Raw genomic sequence first — 14,907 nt, 5'->3', positions numbered from 1 at the left:
CATTGAAGACTTGGTTCATCAAGGACTAAACACTGAGGTACCCCCCCTGGTGAGACACTGTTTAACCAATACATACTTCACTTGGAATGGAACTTTCTACAAACAAACTGAGGGCACCCCAATGGGCTCCCCCCTTTCTCCAGTTATAGCTAACATTTTCATGGAGAAATTTGAGACTGACGCCATCCAGACTGCCACTCTGCGCCCAACCTTATGGAAGAGGTACGTGGATGACACTTTTGTCATCTGGCCACATGGCCGGCCTGCTCTAGACAAATTCTTCGACCACATCAATTCCATACACCCAGCCATCAGATTTACCATGGAAGTCGAAATAGATGGCAAGATACCTTTTTTGGATGTCCTAATTAAAAAGAGACCTGATGGTTCAATGAGCCACTCTGTCTACAGGAAAGCTACCCATACGGATGCTTATCTGAAACCGGATTCCCACCACCATCCATCACAGAAGAATTCTCTCATCAAGACTCTGTATCATAGAGCCCAATGCATATCCGACCAGGAACACATAAGCAGTGAACTCAAGCACGTACACCAAGCTCTTAGGGCTAATGGTTACTCCGACTATACAATCCGCAAAGCTATCACTCAAACCATGAAGAAGAACCCTCTTGAGGAGCCTTTCAAAACCATCACTTTACCCTACATTGCTGGGATCACAAAAAAGATCTCCAAAATCTTGAATAAACACAAGATCCAGGTCCGTTTCAACACATTACATAAAATCCGTGATCTGGTTCCGTCTGTAAAAGATGTGATTCCGGACATACAATACCCTGGTGTCTACAAACTAAGTTGCCTCTGTGGTAGTAGTTACATTGGAGAAACCAAACGCCATATCTCGGACCGCATTCGTGAACATAAAGCAGACCTTAAACACGGTAGGACCAACACCTCGGCCGTAGCAGATCATTGTTCTAATTCAGTAGGCTCACATGCCATTGACTTTTCCAAGACGGAGGTTCTTTGTAAGCCATCTGGCTTCCATGAGAGATTCGTTCATGAGGCTATCCACATATACAAACACAGAGACAATTTCAACCGAGAAGATGGATTCTATCTTAGCAATCATTGGAAAGATTTGATAAATCATTTCAGTTCTTGATTGATTGTTCACGCTTACAGTGCCTTTCAGACAGCATACATAAAAACAAATTTCGTCTCCCCCCTCCTCTTTTCAAAAAATAGATGGACTAGTCCTGGCAAACTGCCATCGTTGCGCGTGACGCAAACGTTATTTCTATATATATAAATAAATATGCCGTTTTCAAAATAAATTTATGCAAACCGACACACCTGATGATGACCGTTTGAGTTATGGTCGAAACGTCGTGAGAATTTTTTTATTGTTTTATATATATTTTGTTATTTTGTTGTTTCTCTTCAACGTGACTTTACCGAAAAAACTAAGAATATGAATTACTGCAGTCACGAAAGCTTTAAATCAAAATAATTGGTGCGTTCAATGTTTGTAGATGTGACAATTACATTATTTTGGCCGTGTTGGGTGGTGAACGTTACACAACAAATAGTTATCCAGATCATTACGTGGCTAAACCCAAAATCATTTAACACACAAATAGTAAATTAACACGCATGCGTCTCACTGCATGTTTTTATCTTCGGCATGTTCTCGTCCCAGTGGCGAGATGTTAACTGCCTCGCCTGGTATACGGGAGGTTGTGGGTTCGATCCCGACCCTGGCGCCTGTATATTTGGCGTTTGCATGTTTTTCCTGTGGTTGCGTGTATTTTTCTCCCTCTCTGATTTTTCACTCCACATTTAGGAATATGCATTTAAAGTATTTAGCTGCTATAAGTTTCCACAAAATAAACCACTTCGACGAGCTATCATTTGTAGCCAGGTCGCTTCTGAAAAAGAGCTCTCTAGCTCAGTGGGCCTTACCTGGTAAAATAAAAACGAGTTTAGTTTTATTTCTCACGAACCTGACACTGCCTCAGCCAGAACAGAAATATTCCAACACTGAGGGCTTCCGGTGGGGTGTGATGCGGGGCCCCATAAGTGACAGGCGTTGCCTCCAAGGCAGTCGTTGCATTGCGGGTTGAAGGCCTGTGGTGTGGCTGTGCACAAGAGTCAAAATCACGTTGTAAGGACTTTTCCAACAGCTGCGTTATAAAACCAAGTGTTTCACCATCAATGCCGCCAATCCACGGGAGTTTTTTTTTACGGTATACGTTGATTAATTACGTTTAGCAATTACCGCAGGGTCTCACGGACATGTGCATAAAGAGGCTTTTGGTACGGGCACAAAGTGGGCTGCTTCCTGACTTATCCTACCCTCTACCCACAATGCTTCACTCGCATCTCTGCACTGTGAGTGGGTGACGAGGTTTCAGATAAATGCAATGATCGTGAGTGTTCTGGATCAGTAGTCATCAATAATTAGAATACGTTACAACCTTAGGGGTAGAGTACAGCTGTGAAACTTGGCTAAGTTGTTCTTATCAAAGCTCACAAGTAGCCTAAAGTGAAACTATCTTTAAAGGCTCAGAATATACAAATATATCTTGACGTGTATATTCTTGGTTCTTTCGGTAAAGTCACGTTGAAGGGAAACAATAAAATAATAAAATATATAAAACAATAAAATTCTCACGACGTTTCGACCGCAACACAAGCAGTCATCATCAACGTAACTTTGCCGAAAGAACCAAGAATATGAATGACTGCAGTTACGAAAGCTTTAAATCAAAATTTATCTTGACGTGATCAGTTGTTTGAGGTCCAATCATGGCGTGGGAATAGTTGCATGGCAGTCACGCCAAAGTAATACCTTACAACTTTGTCCAGGACCGTGGAGGCAAGCACACATTTTTTTTTAGCCATTTTGCTTGCTGGCAGATGATGCAAAAACAAAAAAGCCGTTCCTGGAGCCAGGTGGGCTTTAATGTCAGACGCGTGCAATGTCTGTGCGATCGGATATACAGCTGTTGATTGCCCCCACCACACGTGTCGCTCAAAGCTTTTAGGGCCGGTCTCTGTGGAAGGAAATATTGTCTTTGTGTGCGTGAGGCTACTGGAGCGGTATATTTTTTTTGCTGATACAGCTCTATTGATTTGACGTTTTATCCCACTTTTTTGTCATAATTGTTTTGTTTTCATATTACCAAACGTCTGTGGATAAGGGATGTGTTTTTTTTAATGGCACGGTTTTTTTTGTCCTGTGTATGAATCGTAGATGGTTTTCAGATTATTGTACTGGCGCAGTACCTTTAGATCTTTTTTTTACATTACAGATACGGTGTGCAATAACATAAGTCTTCAAAACGTATATATAACCTTCGTAGCTTTGACAAAAGAAATGCTGCTCCATTTTATATGACATACTGTACCAAATTTCCTATTAGGTTATTGAGTATTCCTTCACATTTTAGGGTAATATCAGAAAGGCTGTGCACGGTTTGTCAGACTAATCGAGTGTGCTGTATAAGGATCTTTCAATGTGCTAATGTACCTTTATCACCCGGTGACAGTTTTAAAGAAAAGTTCTGAGGTTATCTTTTTTGCAAGCACTCTCAGAGCTGCATGCTGAAGGTACATCCTGACCCACTTTCACAACGCCATCTCTCCTCTAAAGAAAAGGGCTATTGCTCGTTCGTAATCATCTTCATCATCAGCCATGATCAATCCACTGCTGGAAGAAGGCCTCCCCAAGCCACCGCCACCTTTAACAATCCAACCAGCGCCTAAACATGCACCGATCTCATTGTTCCTTCTCAATATTTGACGTACCCTCGGACACGTTCCATACCTTGGCTGCCACTCAGTTATTATTGTTGGCCATTGTCCATCATTCCTTCTAGCGACGTGTATTGCCCGAGCCTACTTTACTTTTCTTGATGGTTTTGTTAATGCACATGTTAGTTCTCTAATCCATGTATTCCTCTTTCTGTCTCTCACTGTGATTCCAGACGTGCATCTCTCCATGTTTCTCTGTGCAATTTTACGTTTTTTTTTTAAATATCTTATGTTAATTATGCTCGTTACGTGGATCTTGTTGATCTTTTTCCAATCTTCTATGTCCTATGGCAATGCTAATCATAAAAATAATCAATGCTTATGCTTCAGGTGCACTAAATATTTTCAAAAATAATTCGTATTTGTAAAACTTTCAATAAATTATCATTCTACCTGTATTTATTTGGCGATTATAGTACTGCAGCATAAGTGGTGTTTGGGTAAGTGTTGATTTTTAGGTTTCTTAGTGTGTTTCATACTAAAAATATACATTTACTGTGATGTAACCATGTTATTTTGGTACATAGACAGCCCTTGGAACTGCGGTGTTCTCTTTGTGCTTGTTTTACTTCGTTCTTTCAATTGGGCTGTGGTGGATAGTGAGTTTGAAAGTTGATGAGATCAGTCCTAGATAATTTTTGTATTCTGCTGATTTTGCTTGGCATCACACCCAATTTGTGTGTTTGCGTGCGTGTTCCTTTTTTTACCTCCCTTTGGGCAGAACTATCGTTGCAAGGGGCCTGGCTTCTCATAGCTCATGACTTTAAAACACTCTCACGATTGATGTCAATTGATCTGCAACGCTGCAGAAATGCTGCTAAGACCATTTGGATGTTTTAAGTAGTGCTTTGGCTGCAGTAGTTGAAAGTTTGAACCTGTTTACTGGCTACTGACTTTCTGGAGATTGGATTAATAGCTTTTTTGTTTCCTATCAGAAGTGGTGTGGGTCTCTTGCTAGGTTACATATAGTGTACATTTAAATCCCATAGTTTTCATTCGCATTGCTTTTTCTCACAGCATAGCTCTACAGAGATTGATAGTGTGTGTGTGTGTGGAGCGTCTACCATCACAAGTTTACAAGTTATATCGGGAAGAGGGGGTAAATTACAGGATTCGTGTATCCATTGTGTCACATGATTGATATGATATTTGGCTCTTTGTAGCACAAAGTTGTAGTGGTATTTTTTTCTGTACCCTCTCCGGAAACCATTCCTTCTATGCAGCATTTCAATTGTCTTGGCAAAACACCGAAAAAAATTGTTCAGTGTTTGATTTTTCAACAGTGCTGTGTAGCATCTAAAAGGGCCCTGTGGCGAATCAAGTTGAGTGTAAATGTTTGGAAGTGTTGACTTCATCTGAGTTAGTAGGCCCCCATACCACAATCAGAATAACTTGGAATTTAAGGGCTTAGGAATCGCCGTGTATTCTGTCAGTGCCAGTGTTGAGGTGGGTTTTTTGTGTGATTGCAGCAATCTTTTCCGTGATTGCCCGTTGCTATTTATCACCTGCTCAAACCGTGCAATCTACTAAAGCCAGTAAGTCTGTAAGATTGGAAAGAAATGGCTCGAGTAGCCGCGTACCCGCAATTCGCTGCAAATTTCATCCTCAATTGTGTCGCACGTAAGGCAGAAAAAGCAGATTAACCATTCCTCCTTCAGTTGCCTGGGTGCCATTGGTAAAATGACATTCATAATGGGTTTCATTTGGCGTTTTGTTTCTTTCGCAAGATGCCCACAACTGCTGGTATCGGGGACGGTGTCTATGTGCAGTTTGGTCCCAGTGAAAACTACCACATGGCGGTTCACGGAAAATGATAATTTTTCATTAAAAAATAAAAAAAGCATTTGAGCATAGACAGACGTTGACAAATTTTAGTGCTAAAGTATTTTATAGAATAAAAGGTTAAAACACTTGTGATTGATGTGAATTGATCAGCGATGTAGTGCGTGCGCTGCAAGAGGGGGTGGTCCGACACCTACGTGACGATTCCTTAACTGTGAGGGGGTGGGGGGGGGTTCACGAAATCGGTGGGAAATGGACAGTAATCCCGCGGGTGACAAGAGTTCACCGTAATTGTAGAGGGCAAGGGCGAGAGTCCGAACGCTCGTGCACGCGGCGTTAGTGGGAACCGGGGACACGGCGGGGGGTCGACGCCTTCCCTTCACACGTCGTGTCATCGTTGTGACCAATCAGGTGAGCGAGGCGCCGTGCTGAGAGCGACCGGGCGCGCGCCCCTCCCCCCCCACCGCGCGTAACGATGGGCCTCGGAGGGGCCCACCTGCCGGTGCTGCCCCCGACGGCCCTCATCCTCCTGGCCTTGCTCCGCCCGACTCCGCTCTGCTGCTTCCCTGAGGACCCCAAGCCCATCAGCGTCTTGGACGCCAAATGTGAGTGGCCGTCCGTCCTGCCCAGCCCCCGCCGTGCCTGCTTGTGTGGTTAAACGTTTTCCGTAAACGGCGTGTACCTTTCATTCATAACGCTGTTGTCAAAGTCCATTATTGTCACCATGGGAACTGGTCACATGGGCAGTTTGATGGTCATAAATGTGAAAGTCAATAGTGTTATGTTTTATTAGATGCTATTCTACTGTGTATAGTATTTTTATAGTATTATTGCTGTTCCATAAAATGTACTACTATTGCTGAACTAATTTGTGTTTTACAAAGTATTTTTTATTACATTTCACAATTTTAAATGTTCTATGTGTAAATAATCATAGTGATCAACTTAGGGTACTGTTAAAATGTTTCATTATTTTAAAAGAAAGATTTAAAACAAGTTCATCTTTTTGAAAGAAAAAAACTCCATTCTAAAATGCAGAATGATGTATTTTAAAATTAATACGACGCTACCGTTACAGTTAAATATAAATTCTTGACACACAACACACTCTGATTAAAGGAATAGGTCATTCAAAACTCCTTGTACACCTGATGGATGCATTCAAGGCAGCGGTGACCTTTCTCTGTTAATAAAACGTGTCTTTTAATTTTCCAGGCAATCTGTTACATTTGCAGATTTATTGTTCTTATCAAATGCCCTTCCTTGCCACCGAAACTGCAAGGAAATGGAATTGGAGCCGTCGATTTACAGCCTGGCGGAGACTCCGGAAGATAATTAAAAATCTAGGCGCTAGGCCTGTGACCACAATAAATCGGCTTTTTGTTGTTTTTATGAAATTTTCTCGTTGACAGATAGCAGTCGTTACCCGGTGTTTCTGGGCCACCGGGTGCAGGAGAACGACAGCATTGGGGAGACCCGTTCACACCGCCTCGATTACCAGCTCATGTTAAAGCTCGATCGTTTGCTGCTCGTCGCTGAGAGGTACATTAAACACGCGGCTATCCATCACCCAGCCTTCGTTCTCCATTATCTCGGATCCTTTGTCTTTTGTGTGCTGACTTATTAAAAAAAAAACCTTTCCCTCCTTCAATAACCTCATCATGGCTGTCGCTTTTTTAATAGGAAAAATCTTGCAGTTGGCGTGAAATATGCGCTCGCCAAAAGTCCCCCCTAATTGCCTCGCTTATTATTCCAAAGATGGATTTGCGGGCGATAATTGCACTTTGATTATTCGCAACAATACATTTCATGAGCATGTAAAATATATGGTATTGTCGGTAAACATATTGTGTATAGTACTGGAAATATACTTTTGTGTTGTCCTTTCCTATGAATTATTTTGTGAATGATCTGTTCAAGAAATTATCTTGTACAAAATAAGTCATCGTGCCAAGACTGATCACTTGCCCCTTTCTTAGTCCTACATAATATATATGATACCCATAAATCCTTCACCCAGGGAAGAGCACGCGTTCTCATATTTGCCAAGAATCGTTTTACCATTGCTGTGTAGGGTGCTAATAAATATATGCCACCCATGTCCCATTATTTCTTGCGTAGTTATCTGTTTCAATCTTTTTTTCAAGGAAAGAATGTCCACTACTGCATTGAGAAGTGCCACCAAAACCATATTCCTCCTAATAACATAGCCAGCATGTCCCCTGGTATTGTTATTTATTACAGCATTGGAATGCCCGAGCACGCGTTATGCGAGAGTAGCATTCCCAAGCCTTTTTACGTTCGGGGAAAAGGGCACAGCTATGAAATAAAGAATAGAAAGAAGCGCGCGTTTGCATCGCAGCATGGCGCTCTCGTTAATGTGGGGCCCCACTGAATGGAAAGGCGCTTAAATAATAGATCGCATATGAGATAACTTTACATCACAAGCAGGCAGCCCGGCTACAGAGGCCCTGAGCCTCTGTATGGGGGGGGTGGGGGGGTGTTTAATGCGTGAGTGCGGTGACATCCACCAACGATGCTATTATCGCACTGTGAGTGATCGTTGAGTGTGTTGGGCCCTCATAAGCTCAGGAAACCCATCGTGGCTGATTGAGGTGAGTGCCTTTTTTTCTCTTTATTATTTTTTCACTCCTTGCAGTGACATATCTAGAGGTTCGGTAATTGGGGCGACAGAGGAAGGTGGCAGTACTCAATGTGATGAGGTCGGACCATCAACATGTCTAGCCATGTGCTATACGTGCTCTAGATGTTGGAGACTTGTGGGAGTGCTGGTCTTGGCAAGGTTTTGTGTTTGTATTTTTGCAAGTGGAAGGTGTGAGTGTGGTGTTTAGCCCGCACTGTGCTACAAACCTTGTGACCCGAATTCCATTCCTGCTTGCGGGAAAAATAAGCGGCGAATATCTGAACTGTGGCTGGGCCTCCCCTAGGTCGACTCATCCTTAAATGAGTACTTGGCGCTGTGTGTAAACATCAGCATTGGGGAGACAAAGGGTGGCTGGCCCGTGATGTTGGCCACCTTACGTGTCGTGTTGGCCTTCATAGGTGCTCGCTAATAGTGCTTGCCCCAACAGTCTGTTATGGCTATACTGGTGATCTTTGTCTTTGTTCTATGTTCAGCTGTCTAGCAGGACACGGTGTTCTAAATTCCTTCTAAAGTCAGTGTTCCTACAATGGGGCACCTTGTGTATCATGCACTAAATTGTACATTTGTTCTGAAATTGTTCTTGCAAATGTTTTGGGTTTTTTTGTCACAATGTACGTGTGAACCCTTTCAAATTGTGGCAAAAAGAGGCAAGGGCCCAAATAGCTGAGTTTCATTGTATTTATGTTTCTGCTTTTTTATGGCAGTTAGTAACATCGACACCACACATACACACACACTTACAAATGCGCGCTTCGCAGCAGGCGGTAACCGACTGTGCCACACACGAGTCGTACATTCACATTAGGTTGGAATAGAGTGCACTCGGTGTTCGTCTTCAAACGGGCCGCTTTTCAGCCTTTTTGCATTTGTATTCATCGTGGAGAGGCTTATGTTTAGAACTGTGATTTGGTGCCATTCAAGGGCGGGATTGCCAGTCTGTTCAGACACACGCCTTGCTCTGTGGCTCTGGAGTGGTTGCTGTGATGAGATGTTCCTTGATTAGACAAGGTGAAAATGCTCTTTAGTGTTTTGACCTAGACGTAGCTGGCTTTTATTAGGGTATTGCTCTTCTTGTCACCTCTGTTAGTAGAGATGGTGAGGAAACTTTGGCCCGCTTCATTATTAAGCTCAATGTGTCTCTCCTAGCCGCTGCTTAATTTTACTGTCACTGTGTTTATATGTACTTTTTAAAAAGTTACCGTTCAAAAATCTGCCGTTGGTTTTATGCATCTCTGCAGCTTATAGTTCTCTTAATGTGTGCCCTGCTATCTTAGTCGTTGTCAAACTTTAATCTCTTCTCAAGCACATTACAGTCAAAAGCATTATCATCCAGCCAATAGTGTGTGCATGTAAGACCAGTCATCTTTGCCACTTTCCTTGTGTGGGTTTGGAAGAGCTAAAAGAATGATACATTCCAACTTTATAAATGAAGTTTGTACTAGCGTACATTGTCCAGTATGTCTATCCAATACTAATTGGCATGTTTCCCTAATATAAGCTGCGGTCAAAAACAACCACATCTTATTGCATGTGTATTATTTTCTCGTTAATGTTTAAATCCTGTCTTGAGGGCAGGATGAACACAACTCTGTATACTCTTTGGTTCTATTGGGTAAAGTCACGTAGGTGAAAATAAAATAACAAAAAATCACGACGTTTCTGCCACAACACAAGCGGCCTTCATCAGGTGAAGGGACGAGACTGTCTGGAGGACAGCGCTGGAGTGAGAGAAGCCACGCTTAGATCACGACCTTTAAGCTGTGCGAGAAGAAAACAAAGCGCCTTGACAAAGGAATTAGCATATAATTTAGCATTGATATGGCTCATTGAAATAGCTAAGTTAAAGTATACACATCCACAGAGGTACCCCTTGACAAAGGAATTAGCATAGAATTGAAATAGCTGAGTGATTAGCTTGTAACTGGTCACAGAAATAGCTATGTTAAAGTCAGAGCATATACATTCACCGAGGCACCTAGTACTAATCAAACAGGAGAATTTAGCGAAACACAACCACATTCAGACAGCGGACCTTTAAACTGTGTGCGAGCAAACAAGGTGTTCTGACAAAGAAATTAGCATACAAATTAGCATTTGATTGGCCGATTTTAGGATCAATACAGTACACAAAATTCGTGATCTGATCCCATCCGTGAAGGATGTCATTCCTGACTTACAGTACCCCGGGGTTTACAAATTTAGTTGTACCTGCGGTGATTGCTATATTGGGGAGACAAAGCGACATGTCTCTGACCGAATTCGCGAGCACAAATCAGATTTGAAACACGGCAAAAACGAATTCTTCTGCCATTGCTGATCACTGTTACAACGCTGTGGGTGATCACGATATAATTTTCTCCGATACCAAGGTTCTTTGCAAACCCACGGGCTTTTATCAGAGATTTGTTCATGAAGCAATTCAGATCTACAAACACAGACACAATTTCAACCGAGAAGATGGTTTCAAATTAAGCAACCATTGTAAAGATGTTCTAAATCGAACTAAACATTAAACTAATTTCAATGGTACAGTATATTTTTTCAAGTAGTGGGTACCCCAAACTTTCGCAGCTCTTATAAATTCCCTTTTCACACCATCAATAGGTAAACTCCCCCCCCCCCCCCCCCGCGCCAAACGGCAAGTCCACCGGCACGTACACCACCTCTTTCCTAAAATCGGCCAATCAAATGCTAATTTTTATGCTAATTTCTTTGTCAGAACACCTTGTTTGCTCGCACACAGTTTAAAGGTCCGCTGTCTGAGCGTGGTTGTGTTTCGCTAAATTCTCCTGTTTGATTAGTACTAGGTGCCTTGGTGAATGTATATGCTCTGACTTTAACATAGCTATTTCTGTGACCAGTTACAAGCTAATCACTCAGCTATTTCAATTCTATGCTAATTCCTTTGTCAAGGGGTACCTCTGCGGATGTGTATACTTTAACTTAGCTATGTCAATGAGCCATTTCAATGCTAAATTATATGCTAATTCCTTTGTCAAGGCGCTTTGTTTTCTTCTCACACAGCTTAAAGGTCGTGATCTAAACGTGGCTTCTCTCACTCCAGCGCTGTCCTCCAGACAGTCTCGTCCCTTCACCTGATGAAGGCCGCTTGTGTTGTGGCCGAAACGTCGTGATTTTTTGTTATTTTATTTTCACCTACGTGACTTTACCCAATAGAACAAAAGAGTATGGATCCTAGCAGTCACGAAAGCTTTAAATCGACAACTCTGTGTGTTTGTGTGCACAAGTGTCCTGCACCCCCTTTGCTTCTATACAAGGAGTGCCGTGTCCATTTTGACATATTTGCTCTGCAGATAATGGAAATGGGCACATGATAATGTCAACTTATGTCCTATTCTACAATCTTGCCCCTTTATCAAAACGGCCTTTGCATGGAAAGAGGAGAAAAGTGAATGTGTTACTTCATCCATCATTAGTTGACCTCCCACTCCAAGGTTGGGTCGGAATAGCCCACATAACTAGCACAACTGTGTGTCTTTTAAATACATTTTGCAGATATTTTTAGTGTCCATGTGTACTCCTCCCTGCAGTGGGAGTCTGCCGTACCTAAGGAATTCAGAAATAAAGGGGCACATGCTATAAATAACAAGATGCTCAAGTGTTTAAAGGGAAAAAAAAATCTCCACAGCTGTTTGCACAATACTGCCCCTGATTGCCAATTCTATTGCGATTCTCGTATAAGTCCCTGAACAGTGGGGTGGAAAGGGACTCGAGCTGCACTTGAGTGTAGTTGAGTGACCTATTTAAGAGGGCACTGTGGTATAAAATAGAGGCCTGGGCCTCCACAGCTTCTATCAAATTCCCTGCTGCTTTATCAGCCCATTGGAATATGTTTTTAAGTGAGCCTTCCTTATGCAGAAACTACTTGATAAGATCGCCCATGTGTGTGCGTACGTGCAACTGTGTGTCTGCGTAGTTTCATTTCTGCTGTCGGGCTCATTGCTTTGGCATAGTAATGGCAGCTTGGTGGTGGCGTTTACTGGCCAATTAAATCAATATCTATTTAGAAATGTAAAAAATATGAGTACGTTGAAAATTTCATGTTCGCCTCAGGATATTGTCTTCTCCCGCTTGTATTCATGCACATTACATTTAAATCTTATTTTCTCTGAGATCTGGGAAAAAGGATATGTTTAAAACACCACCATCAGGTCTGTCAGAAGGCCATTATGCGCCAAGGGATATATGGTTATCGGTGTTATAATCTGCAAACATCATTGCTGTATTCTCAGACGTTCTGGTAAAATACTCCCAATTCAAAAACATTTCTCTTATAGTTTTTTATGCACAGCGGTCGTTAGCATTTCTCGGATTTCACACAGTGAGGAGAATGCTTTCCTTTCGAGTTGGCTTGGCTGCCTTATTGTAGCCAATATCAAACGAAACTCAAGTGTACAGTGTGATGAATTGTCCGCTTTATTGTGATGGGTTGGTAATACAGATCTTGCACGTGTTTGCTTTCCAAAGACGGTCCCCAAAACCCACAGGGCTTGATGACATCGTGGCTGACTTATTTTTGTGAAGATTAAAACTGACGCACCTAGAAATTGAGTTCTCAGCTTTACACCGTGGTACAGGATTGCTAGGTTTACCTACATTTTAAGCGGCAACCTTGTATAGTGGAATTTTGAATTTAGATTCATTAGTTGACGATCAGATTTTTTTCTCTCTTTCCCCCCCATATGCTTGCTTTCTCAGGAAGATCTTTCCTAACATAGCCACCGTAGATGTACTTGTGCATTGTGCTAGAGCAGGAATCGCAATTTGCTTCCAAAATGTTTTCACAACACAAACACTGACACAATACAACTGTTAAGCCATCTGGGTGTGGCTTCATTCTAGGATCTACTTGTTAGTCTTTGCGAACAGGAGCAAAACATACGGTTTTTCAATGCATTTAAGCGCTTTTGGGTACCCGGGTTGAATCTTGCAGTCCTGTTTCGCACCCAGAATTTTGCAAGGAAAGGTCGTGGAAAGAACGTAGTCAAGCTTTCACATCTACAGACAACGGGCTTCAAATCGACACCAAATTTGTACACTTAGCTTAAAAATGTGGATGTTTATAAGATTCAAAGTGGCACGTACAAAGACCCCTCGTATAGCATGCAAAAGGTCCCATAGATTTGTAACAGACTGGGCAAGTGCTGTTAGCAAGCACCTATGAAGGCCAGCACGGCACACGAGGGGGTGGGTGGCCAGCACCACTCCCGGCCGTCTGTCTCCTGAGTGGTGATGTTTACACACCGCACCAGGTACTCATTTGAGGCCAAGTTGATTTAGGGAACACCTAGGACCCGTTCAGATAATTGTCACTGGTCTTGGCTGTGAGCGGGAATTGAACTCGAGCCGTCAGTTTCGTAGCACAGCGCGCTAACCGCGACACTACCGCTCCCCACAAAGTGGCATATATACATACAGACAACGCGAGGCTTATATATATTTAAGTACACGTTACATGTGTACTGACCTTTTTGTAGTTTTGCATATTTTCTCAGGGTGCTTGGCCTGGTATGTGAAAACCACCACATTGTATGAATATGCTTACGAAAAGGTCAGAGTACATTTTTTTCCCCACTTGAGAACACAAACTAATGCAAAATTTAAATATCCGTGAAAATGTGAGCTAGAATTTCTTGGTTAAAGTTCATGCAATTGGAGACGTGAACATTTGTTTAAAACTTTATTTAGCAGGAAGGAGCTATCTAGTGGCCATAAACATTACTAGTGGTGTGTTATGTTCATTTCATGCTCGGAACCCCAAAACGTCCCAGAGTATTCACTCAATCATTTTACTTGAGATTTTTTTTCTCCAGCCCCCCACCCCGCACACACCCCCCCCGACCGCTTGGTGGACGAACGCACGCAGATGGCTGGCCAGACGGACTGACAGGATGGAGACACGATGAGACTATCCCTCCAGTCGACCAGCTCCGGGGATAAATCGAGGCCCTCTCTCACTTTGGCACCGGCTGGCAGTGCACGGCCACACACGCGCCAGTGCGTGTCATCCCACGGCTGCTGCACGGGCAGATGTTGGCTGCGCACATGAAGTGATGACACCTTCACACTCGACAGACTGGGCTGACTTCCCGCTTAATTGGCCCGAGCAGAGCCGTCACGTAAAAAGTTGCTTCGTAGTGTCGCACGGGTGGCAGTTTGCAGCCCGGTTAGGCAGTAATATTAAGTCTTGGATATTTAGTTGCCAGTGCAGTAATCCAACTTGCCCAGAGGTCATTGCGCTTATTGTGTAGGTTGGTAGGTAGGTGGGTAGGGGATGGGAGTGGCGGTTGAGGGTGTTGTATCGATGGCCACACAGCATGTGACAAGGCACGAGTGTGTATTATATGCAATTGTATCTTCCTGTGGAAATCAGTAGGGTACTCAGTACAGCATGCAATGAGGAACTGCACCACGGGGGTAACGGCATTGATGTTGGTTGAAATCCCAATGTGTGAGAGACGTGCATCGCCAACGTATTGTGTTACCATCGAAGTCGTGTACACATCGGCCGTACCCTTCAAAAGGTTTTTTGTTCATAATGTAGTGTACACGCCAAGAGCCACAGAGATTACTTTATTTGTCTGACACACACTATTTTTGTGGGAATCTTTCAGAATTTCACACGGTCACTTCTCCCCGCCAGCTCTTTGACCGTTTAT

The 14,907-nt window shown here is 42.9% G+C and overlaps 1 protein-coding gene across 7 annotated transcripts in view; it reads left to right on the top strand.

Annotated features, from left to right (window-relative positions):
* The window catches only part of LOC116950725 (semaphorin-6A-like), a 176,650-nt gene that overhangs the window by 75,136 nt on the left and 86,607 nt on the right, over window positions 1-14,907 (top strand). For all 7 annotated transcript variants that reach the window (XM_032968723.2, XM_032968722.2, XM_076073000.1 and 4 more), the window contains 2 exons: window positions 5,974-6,167; window positions 6,975-7,104. In XM_032968723.2, coding sequence (XP_032824614.2) covers window positions 6,038-6,167; window positions 6,975-7,104 — 260 coding nt within the window. In that variant the 5' untranslated portion in view covers window positions 5,974-6,037. The remainder of the gene's footprint in view (window positions 1-5,973; window positions 6,168-6,974; window positions 7,105-14,907) is intronic.

The sequence above is a fragment of the Petromyzon marinus genome, chromosome 40 (genome assembly GCF_048934315.1).
Source record: "Petromyzon marinus isolate PM22_M1 ecotype Great Lakes invasive population chromosome 40, UKy_Petmar_22M1.pri1.0, whole genome shotgun sequence".
NCBI classification, from domain to species: Eukaryota; Metazoa; Chordata; class Hyperoartia; order Petromyzontiformes; family Petromyzontidae; genus Petromyzon; species Petromyzon marinus.
This window is presented reverse-complemented; position numbering and strand designations above follow the sequence as displayed.